Source organism: Alexandromys fortis, unplaced genomic scaffold (genome assembly GCF_014885135.2).
Source record: "Alexandromys fortis isolate MF-2015 unplaced genomic scaffold, M_Fortis_MF-2015_v1.1 scaffold_0, whole genome shotgun sequence".
In the NCBI taxonomy this organism is placed as follows: Eukaryota; Metazoa; Chordata; class Mammalia; order Rodentia; family Cricetidae; genus Alexandromys; species Alexandromys fortis.
This window is the reverse complement of record NW_026067949.1, coordinates 47,277,528-47,296,274: the sequence shown is the minus strand read 5'-3', so window position 1 is coordinate 47,296,274 and position 18,747 is coordinate 47,277,528. Positions and strand designations below refer to the sequence as shown.

Genomic DNA, 18,747 nt, shown 5'->3' with positions numbered 1-18,747 from the left:
GAATCTACAACCACCACTTTACTAAACCAAGATAATTTCTAACGACATTCTAAATATTTATCCTTTTATCCACAGGTAAGTGTAGACTGTAGACTTAACCCCTCATTAAGGAAGCTTCTATTTGCAACAGACAATGATCACTACAGAAAATCACAACCAAACAAAATGCAGCCTTGTGGAGCCCAGTCCCAATGTATACAACAATAAAACAACTCCCAAGCCTAAGTCTCATGGAACACTGGGAAAGAAGGGTAGAAAGATTATAAGATCCAGAAGATCTGGAAATTTGTTCTAATACTGTGTCTCCTATGAATGTCAGAAACTACAAACATAAAGTCTCACCCACAAGACTGCCTAAACATTATCCTAACAAGAACAACACCAAAAGACATGCCAAATTGATGAGGAACAGCTTATGAGACTTCAACACTAGACAAAGAACTACAAGCAACAAAGGAATACTGAGAATGGAAGAAATGGCCTTCCCCAGGAAAGGGCACACCGATTGGTTGTCCAATACCAAATAGTCAGCCCCGAGCACACACAAAGAAGTAAATAATTCAGACTGAGCAGCTTATATTTAGCAATATATATGTATGCATATATGTACGTGAAATATGTGTGTAAAAACATCTAGGATAATTAGATCAGTACAACCCAAAACTACTGATAAACTCCTTAAGATATAAATTGGGCAAGAGGCAATACAGAACATCTCACATCAAAAGTCTTGGCAGAAAAATACTGAAACTGTCATCATTAAAGTGACTGTATAAACAAGACAGTATGTAAAGGCAAGTGAGAGGGATCAGTGAGCCAGAGGAAGTGAGAGGATGGGTCAGTAACAACTCAATAGCACTGAGGGGCTACTACCAAGGGGGTGCTAGACGGAGAGAAGTGAAACCCTTTCCTTGATTATCCTGACTAGACAAACCATCTGTAATCATAGGGACCAGTCAGGCTTTAGGTTTATAAATGGAATATTCAGTTAAGTATGGCGTGATCATGGTGTTGCTACTGCTATTGCAGATCCAGAGAGCAGTGTCCTTGTTTTTCTTGTATAATGGACAAATCTGTTTAGCCGACAGGGACTAGGGTGTCATTGATTATAAGGGTGTTAGCAGAGCAGAGGTCTGAGACAAACTTTGGATTATTGTTACTTTCATTTTGCATATTTTATCGGTTAAACTTGCTCTCATCTGCTATATAGTTTTGAGTTTTCAGATCAGTGGGGTGGCATGTGATATGTTAGTCCATGTATGCATGTATGATGTGTAAATTGGGTTAGCTTTAACTATCTTCTTGAGCATTTAAACTACTGAAGTGCTTTCTTCTAGTGTTCTGGAAGATGCACCATGCTATTTCCTCTATAGTTATCACACTGCAGTATAGTATATGACTTTTTACATTTATCTAACCACAGCTTAGTGCCCATGGATCAGCTTTTCCTCAGATCTGCCTGCCTCTCCAGAGCCTACACTTAGTTCTCAACAAGCATAATATGAACTTGTTTAGATACCATATGAGTAATACCATGAAAGGATTTCATATTTTTATGACTGAATAGTACTCTACTGGGTTTCCACCCAATTTTTTTTTAAAAATTCATTCATCTATTGAGGGATGCTTAGGCTGTGTTCACCACTTGATTATTATTGTGAACAGTGCTATGGCAAACGTAGGTGTATAGATGTCTCTCTATATGAATCCATTACCTTTGGATAAACACTCAGTGGAAAGCTTGATGGGTCATGTGATAGCTCTAGTTTTAGCTGTGTGAGGGCTCCCTCTCCACAGTCTCCTCAGGATTCCCACCAGACTCATCTTTACTAGAGTGAGATGCTATCTCCCTGTGGTTCCGGTTTGCAGTCCCCACATGCTTTGTGACCCTGGCACTTTTCCACAGCGAGGTTCACATTCTGGTCCTTTGCGCACTATCATGCAGGGCTCAGCAAGAAATACACAATAATTCTATATCTTTGTCCCTGAGGTTTAAGAATTGTGAACAATTTACCTCAAATCTGTGGGCCTTGGAAGAAGTCTTCTTTTTCCACTAAAGTAAACTTCAAAATCTTCAGTTTTTAGTCTGTGGGCGTAGTCGATATATCCTGACACTTCTTGCCCGTGAACATTTTTGTCACGAATGAAGATCACAGTCTGGTAACAACACAGAATGGAAAAGGAACATGAATGATGTCACTTGAGTACTTCCACTTAACAGAACAGAAGCTGCGTTTGGGAAGCCCTGTGCATGCCAAGGTCGGGTTTCAAGGGTTGTATGTTTCACCCTTGTGAGTCTGTCAGGTAAGACACTGTTATGTCTCCCCCACAGGAGGAACTAAAGAAGCCAGAAGCCTCACAGGCAGATGGCACACTCACAGCAACTTTACAGCACATTATAAATAAATCAGACCAGCATTCCTAGGAAAACCTTCTTTGAAGCATTAAAAATATATTGATTTATTTACTTTCATCTCCCTCTCCTTATCTTCTTTATGGGCATCTGTTTATGAGAACACTGAGATAGAGGGAGAGGCAGAGTTTCTCAGGTCTCCTAGATATCATCTGCAGGCTTGTATTCCTAACTGCCACTTCTTTCCCCGGATGAATCTCTCCATAGCTGATAATCACAGATCTTTAAATATGTTCTCCATAACATGACAATCAAAAATTTATTTCACAAAATTGTGTATATTAAACTTATAGAATGAGTTGCATTATTTAGCACAATTGTCATCCATGTTAATATCTTTGCAAATGCTACTGACCTCTTTCTACAGGCTCATAGTTCCTAAGGGCAAGAGAAAGGAGCAAATAACAGGAGTGTTAAAGTCCGGACCCTCAGAACTCACGTTTTGGTGATGAGAGACAGCTAGACAACAGACAATGAAAACTGAAGATCAGAGAAGAGCCAGTGAAGGAAAAGCACAGTAGAGCTAAAGATGAGCAGCAACACAATGGTGTGCAGGGAAGGCTAATTTAACTAATTAACTTAATGAGATAGGCTGAAGACATAGACTTTAAATGAAGGACTTGAATAATGGGAGCAAGCCAAGAGAATCTGTAGTAAGTCCTAAAGCATAAACAGGCCATTGGAAATGGCTGGATTGTAACTTCCACCCTTCAGATCCATAGGCATCCTCCTCAAGTTTTAAGGCAAAGCTGATATAAAAATAAAGAAATATTATTTTATAACTGGAAACTGAGATTAAGTAGTAGAATTCTGTGGCAAAGTTCAATATTCAGGAGACCACCATTTCCTCTTCAGCCATGGCTGGGTTGTCACTTGTCGCCTCTTTGTAGCAGTAAAGTAAGATAGTTGACTTGGGTATCTGTGCTTCCAGAAAGAATAAAGCTAGAAACTGGAGGGATTTTTCCCCATTGCATCTAAGAAAAGATGTTGCTAACAATACCCCAGCTGCAGAACGACAGAACAGAGCAGAGGTTTCCATGACTTGTTATTCTGCCGAGAGGGTATCCTGCTGTCCATTCTGGTTGTCAGGTTGCTGAGTACTAACAACACTGCCGAGGAGGATTCAAAAGCAGGGTCTTGCTGCAAAAAGAATGAAAGTATCTGACAAGTTAACCTCACACCATTGATATGTCAGGATGAGCCAGCACTCACTGCTATTCCTCTGTGCAACTGGGCATTATGTCAACACACTACTCCCTCGAGTTTTCCCACACAGCCTCTTGGTAAGGTAGTATAGATTTCTTTACGATTGGTGTTGTTTAGTTTCCCTTTCTGAAGCATAAATTTTGAATCAGTCCAGACTTCCTGAGACTCTTATGCTGCTCAACCAATAGCTTGTTTTTCAGCTTCTACTTAGACAAGGCCATGAGCAACAGCTGCTGGTATGGCATTTGTGTTTCTAGATTGACTGGACCTGTCTTCAGGGTAAGCACACTCCTGAGGGGAGGTCAGTCACATTAGAAATAAAAGATGAGAAATATGTTCTAATGAAACCTCTTATTTTCTGGATGGACCTCTAAACCAGGAAAGGAAAATCTCTCTGTGTGTTTGTGTCTGCGTCTATTTCTGTGTCTGTCTGTCTCTCTCTCTCTCTCCGTGTGTGTGTGTGTGTGTGTGTGTGTGTGTGTGTGTGCCTGTGTGTTTTTCTAACACTGAGAAATAGTCTACCAGCACAATGACAGACTAGATATATTACTCATTTTTGTGGTGAAGGCAAATAAAATTTCCAGGTTAAATCAAAAACATAACTTCTAAAATACACTGGCAAGAAAACGAGGTTGTGCTTAAAGGGCAAAGACCCAAAAAGGACAGCACAGCCTTGAAGCCCAGCTCTGTCCTGCAGGTCCCGAGTCAGGACTGAATGCTCACTGCTCACGTATAGCCTCGTGATAAATCTGAGAAATAATAAGGTTGAAAGAGCAACCGTGACTCGTACTTCAAATACTACTTGCTCTCATTGAGAGGTCAAAGCACATGGGGTTTTGTACTCCATATCTTACATAATCCTCTAAAAAGTGTGCAATGGGTGTGGGTGTAGGTCAAGGAGCTGGGAAGGAGACTACAGTAGGGGCTAGAGAAACCCCAAGGGAAGGAGAGGAGTGACACAGGATGCCTGTGGCCAGCGCTCACAAGAGGACCAATGGGAAGAAAAGTGGTCAGCAGGAGCTGGGCAAGGACAGGAAGGGGAGGAGGGAAGAAGGAAAAACAAGGACCAGGTGTATACAAATGTACTACAAAGAAGCTCATTAATCTGCATGATAGTTCAAAGAAATAATAAAAATTATGTAATGTCTAGGTAGCCTTACTTCCCTTGTTTTATCAGTGTGGGCACTTAGCACACTGTGATTCTGAGTAAGGGTCCCTGTATGCACAGACAAAATACAAAACCAACAGTTAGACTTGGGTTGGCTTCCTGTGATGTCCATGTTCTTATTGGGTGTACAATGCAAAGGAGAGATCAGATCTTAGATGCTGGCTCTACAGTCTACTTGCTGTGCCATTCTGGTAGGTTACACTTTTTAAGGATTAGTTTCCTTTATAATAAAATGAGTTAGCTCTTGTCTTGAAAACTGCTGTTTAAATTAACCAAGGTAATTTTGCTAAGTACTCAGCAAAGCCTAGCCCACTTTAAGACTAAATCAATCCTATCTTAGAAAATCCTGCAGCTTTTCTAACTGTTTCTATTTCTATGGCCACTATGTCAGGGTCTGTGTTAGCTTTGTCAGCATCTGAGATGGGAGGAAGAGACTCATCACACCAGACTCCCTTCCCTAGAGGTGCATAGTTGAGGTAACTGAGCATGCTTCATTTCTTCTGCTAAATTTAGTCCTTCTCGGAGGAAAATTGAAGACATTTTGATATTTAAATTGCTATACATGTATAGAACAGATGCAGTTGAAGATGAAACTGTGGATTCTAGCCATTGAACAGCTAGAATAGGATATGAGTACTCCCTTAGGCTCATGGACTTCTTCTGCCCCAGGGTGGCATAGATCAGCAACCAACAGCTTTGCTGTTCCGAGCCCTGTGTTTTACAAGAATTATTTGGTTCCCTCTGCTTACATTTTCTGCACTTTTATTCCAGCGGTATATAGGGTAGAGTTTACATAACATCAAATTTTTCCTAAATTGTAAGTGCATAGCTCAATTATTTTTCAGCAAATTCACAAATTTGCGGACAAGTGTCCAGGTTTTGGTGGTTTCCTTGACACCAAGGAGATCCTCTGGGACAACTCACTAATATGGCCATCCCGTCAGTCTCAGGAAGTCGTGAATTTACTTGCTGTCTATCAGTTGCCTTTGCTGCATTTTTTAGAAATGGAATCATCAATAAACAAATGTGTTTTTTTGAGACATGGATTCTCTGTTTAACATCTCTTACTGTCTTGGAACTCACTTTGTAGACAGAGATCCTGCCTCTGCCTCGAGAGTGCTGGGATTATGGGTGTGAGCCACCAACGCCTGGCTTTCTAATACCATTTTTAAAAATCGCAGTTAATTTCCTAAAAGATATGGAAAAGCTATAATTTAGATAGTAAAGGGCTATATTAAGAGCTGGTACATTTATAAAAGAATTTCAAAATGCACATTTTCATTAGAATTCTTAATGTTCTCTAGAAACAGTTGAGGTAGAATCAAAGTGCATGATGGTTGAAATACACATTTGAGGCTGGATGTAGTGATCTGCATTTACCAGCTAACTACGCAGAAAAACACTGCGTTTTAATTGTCCACTAATATAAAGTAGGAAATATATATTTCTTCATGTATCTCCACTGTAAGAAGCAATTGAGAAATATCTGTGTATGTTCCTTCCTGATATAGAAGTGGGGTTTGAGACGCAGACTTAAGAATGTGGTGTCTGAGATCTCAGTGATAGTCTGTAGCCTCAAAAGCCAACAGGTGTTAAATGAAAAGACTCCCAGGGTGAATACTTAGGTCCTCCTGGCTTTTCGTATATTGGAAAAAGATGAATTAAAGTCAAATTTAGTCTGTTAATGTATCATTTAGGTCTTTGGCTGCTTGTCTTCTCCCAGAAGTGGATTAAAATACAATCTCATAAACGTGTTCTAAGCCGGGGACATGTGTTGCCTAGTTTCTCCTGCCAAGTACTAATGAGGAGATATGAACCTGATACAGTGAGATGGGACCATGAGGCCAGGGAGCCCAAGTCCCAGAAACGGAGCAGAGCGTGAGAGCACGCTTAGCAGCTCGCTGTGGTGCTGACACGCAAGCAGGCCTTCAGAGCTGAGTGTCTGTGCTGCCCCTTGGAGACCGTCACTGCCTCCTGCAGAAGAACGCAGGAATGTTCGACTGGAGGTTTACAACTGGGAAATGTGCTAAGAAATCATTAATTGAAGGACATTTTTTTTTAATTCAAAAGAGAAAATTTTTGCTGATGCATTCATAGTTCTTTGGGGATCAGCACTGCTTTCAGACATTTCAAAAGGAATGAAAAAATAAATTTCTTCAAAACAGATTACTGTATGAAATTTCTATGCTGATAATTGAATTTTAATTCTATGTTTTTTTTTTTTACTTGGATTGAGTCTCGTTTTCCACACATATCTTGGGGCTGTTGAAAACAGCTCTTTGTCTTTCCCCTGGAAATCAGACTTAGAAGGGCCACACTGTCTTCTACATCCAGTTGGCTAAAGTCGCTTACAGTCTAGTCCAGATTTTGGAGGCAGGGAGAGTTACATCATCCTCTTTTGGCAAGGATGCTGTTGAGCGGTACTCCAAAGGGGAGAGGCTGGAGAACTGTGGCCATTTTTGCAAGGTGACCCACTAAGAGTGTCACATATAGTACATTTGTTTGTTCTCAGTAATTGAAGATTTGCTTTCTGAGGGAAATCACTGATGTTAGTTTTTGCTTCTTGTTTGTAAGGGATATTCAAAGTGTCTTGGATAAGTTCTTATGCTTTCATGGCCTACGATGAAAGTAATCCTTTTAGATCATTTGCCCTTGCCATTAGAATTCAAAATGGGCTGGAGGTTTGATTGAAAGAAATTGATGTGCAAAAATACATAAGAATTTTTTAAAACTTGTATTAACTCCAAGTGTTATAAAGAAAATAATGAGATGGTCAAATTTATATATAAACTGAGGTTTACTTTTCAAATCCAAATTATAAAGCTCTTTCAATAGAGCTTACAGTGTGTTGATCCAACCCAAGATATCTGTGCAAAACTAAACTTTATTTCCCCAAGTAGAAAGCATTAGCTATTGTGCTTCATGCCCACTATGCTTTTCACTAAGACTAAGATTTCTCCAAAGAATTTAATAAAAAGACTAATCTAAAACAATGTTTCAAAAGCTAAACAGATGCTATTGCAAAAGAAAAAATTACTCTAAAATGAATATTGAAATTCCAAACTCAACACCAATGAAATATTTTTGATTATCTAAAGTATTGCTTTAAGAATAAATATTTACAGGGATGGGAGATAGTAAAATTCTTCTTGTACCAGGGTGAGAACAAGAGTTCGAATCCTCAATGCCCACAAAAATTCCTGGCAAGTGATTTCTGCATAATCCTAGTGCTCTGGAGGTAGAGGCAGGGGCAGTTTCCTTGGGCAAGCTGGCTAGTCAATATTGGCCAAATTGGTGAACTCTGTTGTGTTCAAATAAGAGATGCACTTCGATATATAAAGTAAAGAGTAATTGATGAAAACACCCGATATCAATACACAGACACACACACATATACACACACCTGCACACACAAATGCAATAGATATACATACATGCATGTACACCATATATACAATAGATACATAAGAAATAAATGGCTATGGATAAAAAGAGAGTTATGGAAAAAATGAGTAAATTGTAGATTTCACCTCATTGCAAAGAGTGAAGATAGAATACAAAATCAAATTTCTTTGGTACCAGGATTGGTAGGTGAATGAAATGTACACACATGGGTATAGGTAAAGTGCTTCTCAATGGGGTAACTTTTCTGCCTTCTATGAATACCTACTGTAGGGTAAAAGGGCCAACCAAAGAAACCAACAAATCAACTAAACCACAGAATCTAGTGCTCTGACCTGAACCAAAAGCCAGTAAAAGAAACACACCCTGGATCTGAAATCCGAGGCAGTGAAAGAAACACTTTAGCCCCATACCCAGAACCTAAGAAACACACCCTGACTCTGAAACCAGAGCTAAGGAAAACTATTAGCCTTGGAACCAGGGCCAGCAGAAGAAATATTCCCAGGCCCCCAAGCTAGAACCAAAGTGCTAAAAAGGGCCAGTGAAGGAAATACTGAAATACCAGAGCCAACTCTGTTCCTGAGCAGCTAAACCAACCAATCCCTGAGCAGGAAAACTAACCAGTCCCTGAGCAGAAAAATTTTCTCCCTGGAAAAATTCCACCCCTGAGAAGCCCTATATAAGCCCCTCTGCCTGACCATTGTTAGCTGCCTTTTCCCACCCTGGCAGAGACAGCCACTCTTCTGGACTTCTCTTTCCCAAATATCTCTCTCTCTCTCTCTCTCTCTCTCTCTCTCTCTCTCTCTCTCTCTCTCTCTCTCTCTGTCTCTCTCATTTTTGAGACAGGGTTTCTCTGTAGCTTTGGAGCTGTCTGGTCTTGAACTCACAGAGGTTCATCTGCCTCTACCTCCTGAGTGCAGGAATTAAAGGTCACCACCACCCAGCTCTTTCTTAAAAGTTTTGGGCGAAGAGCTTACTTAACAGACATGGAGAAGAACCTTTAGGGTAGCTGAGCAGAAAAAAAGTAACAACTTTTCACCTGAGCCAGAGAGATGGCTACATTTCTGCAGGGACTTCCCCTTATGCAGAAGGAAGCAGAGAAGTAACACGCTGGGCCAGAGCTGAGCAGAGCAGGAGAAACAGGTAACTCTGCTAGGACATTCTCTTAGGGGAACTGAGCAGAGCTCAATTGTAATGGCTCTCTCTAGGAGAGGAGCAGTATTTTGACATCCTATAGGGAGACTATCCCCCTCTGTACCCCAGCTCCAGGTATAGCCTGTCTTCCTGACAAGTCATAATACCTTTTCCTTCAGAGCTGTCCTTTTGTAGTTTCAGATATGGCCCGACTTCTCAACAAGTCAGCTGTCCTGTTGCAGCTCCAGCCTCCAGTAGCTCCAGAGCTGTTACACTTGCTTACACCTACTGGAATCTCAGAAACACCTCATTGTCCTCTTCCAAAATCTACTTGTCTATCCACAGCTAGTTCTGTGCTCTTCTTTATACACTAGTATCAAAACTGAAATATATAGGCTTCCTATATATGTTTGTCTCTGCTTTTTACTACTTGGGCATATTTCTTGACTCTTTTCTCTTGAATTATAGTGTTTTTTTTTCTTCTATGATGTCTTTTATGTAAGATTCTGTAATAACTACTGTTTCAAAGGGAAACAATAAATTATAGTCTAATTTTCCTTTTTACAGCAAAATTCATATTTCTTTAGCCGTAAAAGCCAATCTGTTTCGACCATTCTGTGAAAACAGTCCTAAAAGCATGCTTTCTTCCTTTAAAAAATCAACATGACAGTCAAGTCTCAATTTCCATTTGACTCAAATGGCAGAGCATTTGGTACAACTGTTAGCCCCAGCTCTCTCGGGCTGTTCATAAGCTTTGGTGTTCTCTTAGGTCCGCATGATCATGTTATGTTTCATTGACTTCTTTATTGCCTTCTCTTGTTCTTACTCATCTGTAGTGTAGGAGTCCCCAAGGTTTGTGTCTCTCTTTTTCTGTGTCTCTGTTCATCCACTGACTGCTCTTAGTCAGATTCATGGCTTTCTTCCATGTTCTTTCCCTGCTTGGAGTTGGCACACGTGGCTCACATCACCTTCCGCAAGACTCTGCCTCATGTTTCACCACCTCAATCAAACCTTTCTTCTCCAACGAAAAGATGCCACTATACCTAATTGTTCAAGTCGAGGGCCAGGTGCTTTGATTTATTACTTCCTATCACACCCCACGCCCATCCTAATCTGTTGATAAGTTCTGCCTCTACCTCAGCACATGTGCTGGGCTTGCATAAGTTACTGCTCCATCATCTCCAGCCCTCTCTCTATTCTAGCTTGTCACATTGCAGAAATGATCTCTACTCTTGTTTTTTTTTTTTTTAAATAATTTTTGCTTTTTTTTTTTTTGAAGATAGAGTTTCCTTATAGTCCAGTCTAGCCTAGAACCCATTACGCAGTCCAGGTTTGCCTTGAATTCATGATGCAGCCCTGAGCATCTGAGTGCTAGAAATTCAGGCAAGCACAGTCAAGCTTGATTTGGTGTGCCCTTTTGTGTGGTATTTTCTCGGACCAAAAAAAAATAGTCTTTTTTGGAAAGTTTTTTCAAGTTTGATCTATCACCTTATTCTAACTAAAATAACAAACATATTCTAGGCTCTTTCACGTTGTTGTATGTTGATTTCCATTACCATTCCATCTATCTGGTGTTTACTTCCTTAGCTTTAACGTGGTTCTCCCTCCTTGGAGTATAAGGCCCATAAAATTGAGAATTTTATTTTACTATTTATTCTCAATATACTGAATAGTGTTTGGTGTACGCCAGATTGCCAGTAAATATCTGGTAAATGAATGGGTTTTGGGGAGATCCTAGCATGCAAATACCTCAAAATGTGGAGTCTCCAATTTGCTCCATGTTGCTGAAATTTTGGTACAAGGACAGAAAGAAAGCATTACACTGATTATACCATCAGCAACTTTTCAACTGTGACGGAGTGAAAGTGAATGACAAAAAGAGGAATTTTGTCTTTTTTATGTTTAGTTTTGTTTTTGCTAAATCTTGAGAAATTTACTTCCTAAAGCAATAGAAAATTGGGCTCTAATTTGAGGAGCCTGGCACTGGGGGAAGTTCTATGAGCTTATGATGCTTCTTATGCTTTGTTCAGTTGAGGAACAGAATCAAGGAGCACTTGTCATGAAGACAATTTTAATGTTCAAACTGCTCTCCATATCCTCCACTCTTGCTTCTCCCCCTCCCTTTCCTCCCCTTTCTTCATCTTACAAAATGGTGTCCTGTCTTTACCATGCATTAGGACCATCATGTAAAACACATTGCCATGGCCTACCCAGGGCTCCTGACTCAGCTGATAAGGATGGTGACTCAAAGTTCGCACTTCTAGAAAGTTGGGGAAGAACTTTTCACATTGGTTTTAATGTGTAATTCATGATATTATTTATATTATTCAATATTTATAATGCTTGGCTGCAATGAATATGTAGCTAACTCTGAACATATATGAAAGTGACTTAAATTTCTCACTCCATTGCATTCTGCTTAAGTTTAATAAATTGACATGAAATTGTCAACTTAGCAATAATACGATTCATAGCTTATGATTTTGTGAGTCAGAAACATGGCATAGGTCTTACTACATTAAAATCAAAGTGTTATGGCCAAATTGCTGTCTATAGGCTCCTGGAGGAAACCATGTTCTTTGCCTTGTCTAGTGTCCAGAGGTTGCCCACAGGCTTTGGCTCGTGGCCATTCCCTTTACATTCAGAGCCAACAGCGGAACATCTATCTGCCCCCGTCTTAGTTTCCCTATTGATATCAACTTGGAAACCTCTTCCTCTTCCAAGGACTGTGACAGTTACACTGAGCTGACTCAGGTGCTCCAGCATAGACTTTAGATTGCAAGGCTCTCAACCTGATGCATATCTTTGGAATCCCTATTTATGAAGAAGATGGGAATCACACGTGCAGGAGGTCAGTGTATAAGCACCCATGAGAAGTCTTACCTCCCTGCACTGCTTGCAGGAAACAATGATAAATGCATCAGAAAGGTAGCAGGGAACAAAATCAACGTACAGAATTAGTAACTTTCCCATGTGCTAGTGACAAACATGCGGAGAGAGAAATTGAGAAATAACCCCATTTACAACACTATCCAACAACGCGGAAGAAATGTCTAACCAGAGAGGTGAAAGGCTTATACAATGAAAAGTTTGAAATGCTGAAGATAACAATCAGAGAGCTTACTATATAGAAAGACCACCTAGAATCATAGAATAGAATGAAACTAGATCTTTATTGCTCACTTTGTTCAAAAGTTAATTAAAATATTCAACAGATCAAGGACCTTAATGCAAGACCTAAAAATCTGAAATATTTGGTTTTTTAGAGGTAAACATTTCTACATATAGTGAAAGGCAGAGTTTCTGAGTAATAGTTCAAGATCAATAGATAAGTATTGACCAAACAGACCAAATAAAATTGAAAAAAAAATGGCAGCTAGGCATCTGACATAGGATTAAAAGTTATAATAGATAAAGAGCTTAGAAATAATCTAATACCAAAACTTAGAAGTAATCCAGTCAATAAATGGGCTAGCAAAATGAACATACATTTTCTCAAAAGCACATATGAATGTCCAGTAAACATTTGAAAAACCAGAATTAGCTATCAGTAGGATGAAAATTAAATTGAGAGTCTATCTCACCACAATAAGAATACTTACAAAGATATTTAAGACAAAAGTAGTAAGTGCTGGAAAGGATGCAGGGAAATGGACAGCCTGCGTCCACTGATGGTGGGAGTACAAACTATTTTAGCATCTCTGGAAATCAATATGGAGTTTCCTCCATATTGGCTAATAAATTTAAAAGCACTTTAAACATCATATTTGTCCAGGATGCTACTTCTGCATACATTCCCATAGGATTCTAAGTCAGTTCACTACAAAGATACACACATATCTGTGTTTATTGCTGCACTGTTCACAATAGCCAAGTGATGGTATAACTAAGTGTTCACAATGACGGGCTCCCTAACCGGCCTGGCCATGGTAAATCTGACACCAACAGGCTTTGCCCCTTTCCCTTGCTAAAAATCTGTTAGATCACATTCCTAAAACTAGCACCCATGGTCCATCCCCTTTCTTGACCACTGATTCATTCCTGACACAAACACCCAAGGTTCAACAAGTAAATTTCATTATTTGACTAATGTGTCCAGTCAAGATTTCCCACGCACTCTAGCAGAGACTCCCACTTTTTCTCCTTCAAAACCCACTCCTGCAGAACTGCTTGCTCTCTTGTTTGCCTGCTTGCTGCTGCTGCTGCTGCTTGTCACCATAGAACCTTCATCCAGCAACTGATGGAAACAGGCAGAGACCTGCGGCAGAGCACTGGACTGAGCTCTCAAAGTCCAGTTGAAGAGTAGGAGGAGGGAGAATATGAGCAAAGAGGCCAAGACCATGATGGGGACACCCACGGAAACAGTCTGCCTGAGCTAATGGGAGCTCACCAGCTCCAGTCAGACAAGGAAGGAACCAGCACAGGACCACACTAGACCCTTTGAATGGGGGTGACAATTGTACAGCTGTGGCAGTCTGAGGGGTCACTGACAGTGGCACCAGGACTTATCCCTACTGCTTGTACTAGCTTTTGGGAACCCATTTTCTTTGGATGGATACCTTGCTCAGTCCTCAAGGGAGGTCCTTGAACCTTCCTTAAAGCAATGCCTTACCCTCTCTGAGGAGTGGCTGGGGGGTTGAGTAGGAGGGTAGGTGGAGGGAATGGGAGAAGGGCAGAGAGTGGGAACTGGGATTGGTATGTAAAATGAAAAAAAGATAGCTTGGTTTTTTTTGTTTAGAAAATAAAATAAAATAATAAATTTATTCTTTAGCTAGTGCTGCCAATACCTCATAGGAAACTTCTGTCTGAGGCCAAATGTCTACCTTGTTTACTAATCTGCTCCCAGTGTTTGCAAAGTACCTGACACATAGTAGGCATGCTTGTTGAACTGAGTGGCTAAACAAATCAAGACAATTAAGCATGTTAGAAATGCTCATTGATTACCTTCTTGCTTAAGGTCTTAGAGTTGGGAAACATATTGTATTGAGAAACATAGACTATCTGAGCAAAAGATGTGGAGATGTTGTCGCTCACTTGATAGATTGCTGATTATCAAGCATCAAGTCCTGCATTCAATCCCAGCATTACATAAACTGGGTATGGTGATACATGCCTGAAATATCAACACTCAGGAGTGGAGGAAGGGTGATAATAAGTTCAAGTTCATCTTCAGCTATGTAGCAAGCTTGAGGGAAAGCTGAGGTAATGAGGAAAAGAAGAATGTTCTGGTGCCTGTCTTAGTTACTGTTCTTTGCTTTGAAGAGACACCATACCAACCCAACTTATATAAAAAAGCATGTAGGCATACAGTTTCAGTTAGTCCATTGTCATCATGGTGTGGGGTATGGCAGCAGGCAAGCAGGCACAATGTTGAAGAAGTAGCTGAAAGTTTTGCATCCTAATCACATGCACTAGGCAGAGACAAAGACACTGGGCCTGGCATGGGCTTTTGAAACCCTAAAACCACTCCAGTGGTACACCACTTTAAACATGCCATGCCTATTCCAACAAGACCATACCTCCTAATCCTTCCCAAACAATGCCACTAACTGGTGACTAAGCCTTCAAATATATGAGCCTATGGGAGCCACTCCCATTCAAACCACCACATGCCCCATCTAGTAGTCAATAAGCAGATGGACAGGCAGGCTTTACCTGGGATGAAAAATACAGGGAATTGGGTGGATGGTTAAAGTTATTAGTTACGAAAGCACTGCTATGAGGTAGGATATCTCTGACATTATTGTTACTTAGTATTGAATGGATTCAGGGCAGGATGATTAGCACTGGAGTTGGCCTGTTGACACAGGGTCACTTGTCCTGGCTGTTCAGAGCATGAAATAATCACACAGAAACTATATTACTTAATACACTACTTGGCCAAAGACTATAACATATTCCTATAAAGCTCTTACATATTAAATTGGTCCATTTCTCTTATTTTATATTTTACCATGAGGCTCGTGGCTTACTAGCAAGCTTCTGGCTGGCAGCTTGTGTCCTTCTCCTCTTGTGACTGTACGGCTTCTGTCCCCGGTGGAAGCTCCATGGCTTCTCCTGACTCTGCCCTTTTTCTCTAAGTATTCAGTTTAGTTTTCCTTGCCTAGTTCTATTCTGCACTGTGCAGTCCAAAAACAGCTTTATTCATTAACCAGTAAAAGCAGCACATATACAGAAGGACTCCCACAACATTAGCCTACTACAAAAGAAAGGGCTGAGGGTTTGGCCATTGCATCTGTCTTCTGTTTGACTGATACTTATAGAGAGCCCATGAGAAAGTCCCTGTTCCAGACATTGATGAAACAAGGCACATGCTCTCTGTAGACTTCTTTCCACTGGTAAAGAAGGAACCAAAGTACGTAAACAGATGATCTCAGGGGATGACTATGTAGTAGGAAAAGACGATACTGAATAGAAAGAACCTAAACAAAAGTACAAAGGAGTTAAGTCTCCCAGAGGAGGACATGCTTTAGTTGAAATCTAAATAATGTGACAGCTGTAGAAAGGTATGGGGGAAGAGCATATTACATCGTGCTAAGACAATGGTCTGCCTAGATGGCTCAGGGGGCAAAGGCAGTTGCCAAGCCTGGTGATCTGATAACTGGTACCCACATAAAGTTAGAAGATAAAAATCTACTCCACAGAATGGTTCTGATTTCGAAGCATAAGTCATGGGACACATATCTGTCATACATACATGCACGCATGCACACACATACACACACACAGAGAAAGAGAGAGAGAGAGAGAGAGAGAGAGAGAGAGAGAGAGAGAGAGAGCACTAACGTTTTAAAATTTAAACAGGGCCCAGACGGAAATTTGTCTAGCCTTTTCAAGAAATAAAAAGATCAGTGAGGCTGGCTTATAGTGACAACAGAGTGGAGTGGAATTGTAACATCAAATTAAAGGGCTGTTAATGATCTTCGTCCAGGGAAATTGATATGGCTACTCCAAAGATCAAGAGGTTCTTGTTGGGTATGACAAGTCCTTGCCAGTGAGAATACACACTCAATGCAAGCGGAATTGTCTCTAGGTGAGAGGCTTACTATCAAAGATGCACTGACTCCCATGGCTGGTGATAGAAAGAAATGAGCACTGGCCAATATCTCAACTGCTGAGAACATTATACATTTATACAGTATTGTAAGCATACAGAAATGAGATATTATTCCTATCTACAACTTCCAACATTCTAGCACGTGGTTAAATATTCATTATTTTTGGAGATACTAAGGTACCACGAATGACAGTTTGGTCAGTGCAAAGAATCTGGACAGGTAGGAATGAAACATAAAGGTCTACCACAGCAAGTTTCCCATTAACCAAACGTGAGCAATGATAAACTGTTCTTAGTGAGACTTAGTCACCTTTTTTTTATAAGGGAACAGGACTTCTGGGACATTGAATGGTTTTTCTAAAATCATAATGGGCAAAACCTGTTGTCCTGAGGATATTCTAGTTTGATCTTTTCCAATAATTCTGGAATAGTTTGTGTGCTTAATAAAGATTAAATTAAAATCAGATCATCTTAATCCCCTCTTTCCTTTGCTTCTAAGTCTGAAGAATCTTTAGCTAACTCCAAAATCTTATGCATCATGCTAGTTTAAAAAAAATCAAAACAAGCCCTGAGACTAAGCATCAGATAAAAAGAGCTGACCTTTATCCTAGAGTCTCTGTAATCCAAAACAGGCCGGCTGTGGCTTAAGGGCCATGGCAAATATAACAATGTGATCTAAGGATGAAAAATAAAAACTTATCTTTGTTATCTGCTAGGCAAAACACTTTTGTTATTAACTACGATAATTAAATCAAAATAACCCTGTAGTATTTATTGTGGAGGCCAAATACTTTTGTACATCCATGCCAATTTAAAATACCAACCAATGTGAATGCCATTCTGCTTTTGTAACTTGCTAATCCTATATACTCATACTTGTCAAAATGATAAACAACTTTACAGAGGTAGCAAAGATATTAATGGTACAATTCAACAGACTATAAAAATACCATCTAGCTCTTGTTTTGATTATGACATACTAAATGCCAAATATATGAATTTTACTTAAAATAATTCTGTTTATTAACATTGACAAAGCAAAAAGATCCATTGTGGAACATTTTCAATTTTGTAGAGTTGAGCTAGTAAATTTAATAAGTCTATACAATAAGGGTTTTCATAAAAATATCTCATTTACAACTCACACCAGCCCAGTATGACACAAAGAATCTCCTTTGTACCAAGTTCTAGTGGCAGACCAGTGAGTTCTGAGACCTCTGAACACTGTTGTGGCACTATATGAAGCAGAACTGTGATGTCAAGGTGTGAAGCAGAGCTGGGGCTCACAGTGTAAAGCAGAGATGGAACTTTTGGTACTTGGGTGTCATAGGGAGAGGACTTAGAATAGAATTCCAGAAAGTAAATCATAAGCCATGTGTTTCTTCAGGGATTTTGTTAAAGTACAGCTGGAGATACCCACAAATAGAAGGTCAAGTTTACACAAGCATGCTATCTTTCCTTTTCTTATTTTAGTTGCAGTATTCTTCTGTGGGATCCATAAGGAAGAAATTGCTGGTGTATATTTCACAGGGGAGAAAAACACAACAGTGGGCTGAGATGGCAGAGATGCTCACTAAGACATGACAGCCAAAGATGGAAGCAAATCTGACCTTTCTAGCACCCAGAATTTTCGGTTAGTTTATGTATGAAATGTTAGAATTTCAGATCACCAAACTCAGGCGGTTTATCGATGGGGGTCTTCAAAGTATTTTTATGTGTAGGATGATAGCATCTGGAAAATAAGAATGCTTTGACAACTTCTGTTTCTATTTATATATCTTTCATTTCTTTTCATGTCTTATTGCTATAACTAAGATTTAACACAGTCTTGAGAAAAAGTCAAGACAATTGATGTCCTTGTCTTAGCCCTAATTTTAGTGAAATACTTGTGATACTTTCTTTAGGGAGTATAATGTTAGTTGCATGTTTGCCGTAAACAGTCTTTATTGTTTTGAACTATGTTCCCAGTGTCTTCAGCATTTTATCTTCAAGGTATGTGGAACTGTGTCAAGGGCCTCTTCTCTACCTATATAGATGCTCTTTGCTTTCCTCATTTTGAGTCTATTTAACTCTTGATTTGCTGTGAGCCATGCTTGCATTCCTGGAATGAAGCCAGCTTGGACCTTGTGAATTATCTTTTAATATATTATCCAATTCAGTTTGCAAATGTTTTACTGAGAACGTTTGCATCCATGTTCATCAAGTAGATTTAATAAAGATGCAGTAGAATTTTAAGACTTGGCCTTTTCCAGTTGGGGAACATTTTACTATAGCTTCAACTTCTTTGCTCATTGTTTATGTCCCATTTGGCTTGGTTTTCATAGGTCATATGTATTAGGTCCAAAGGAGACTCCAGTTTCCCAAGCT

The 18,747-nt window shown here is 39.8% G+C and overlaps 1 protein-coding gene across 1 annotated transcript in view; it reads right to left on the bottom strand.

Annotated features, from left to right (window-relative positions):
* Cfap299 (cilia and flagella associated protein 299) overlaps positions 1-18,747 on the bottom strand; it is a 447,243-nt gene that overhangs the window by 74,956 nt on the left and 353,540 nt on the right. Inside the window, exon 4 of the mRNA XM_050150032.1 lies at positions 2,015-2,157. Within this exon, the coding sequence (XP_050005989.1) occupies positions 2,015-2,157 (143 nt within the window). The remainder of the gene's footprint in view (positions 1-2,014; positions 2,158-18,747) is intronic.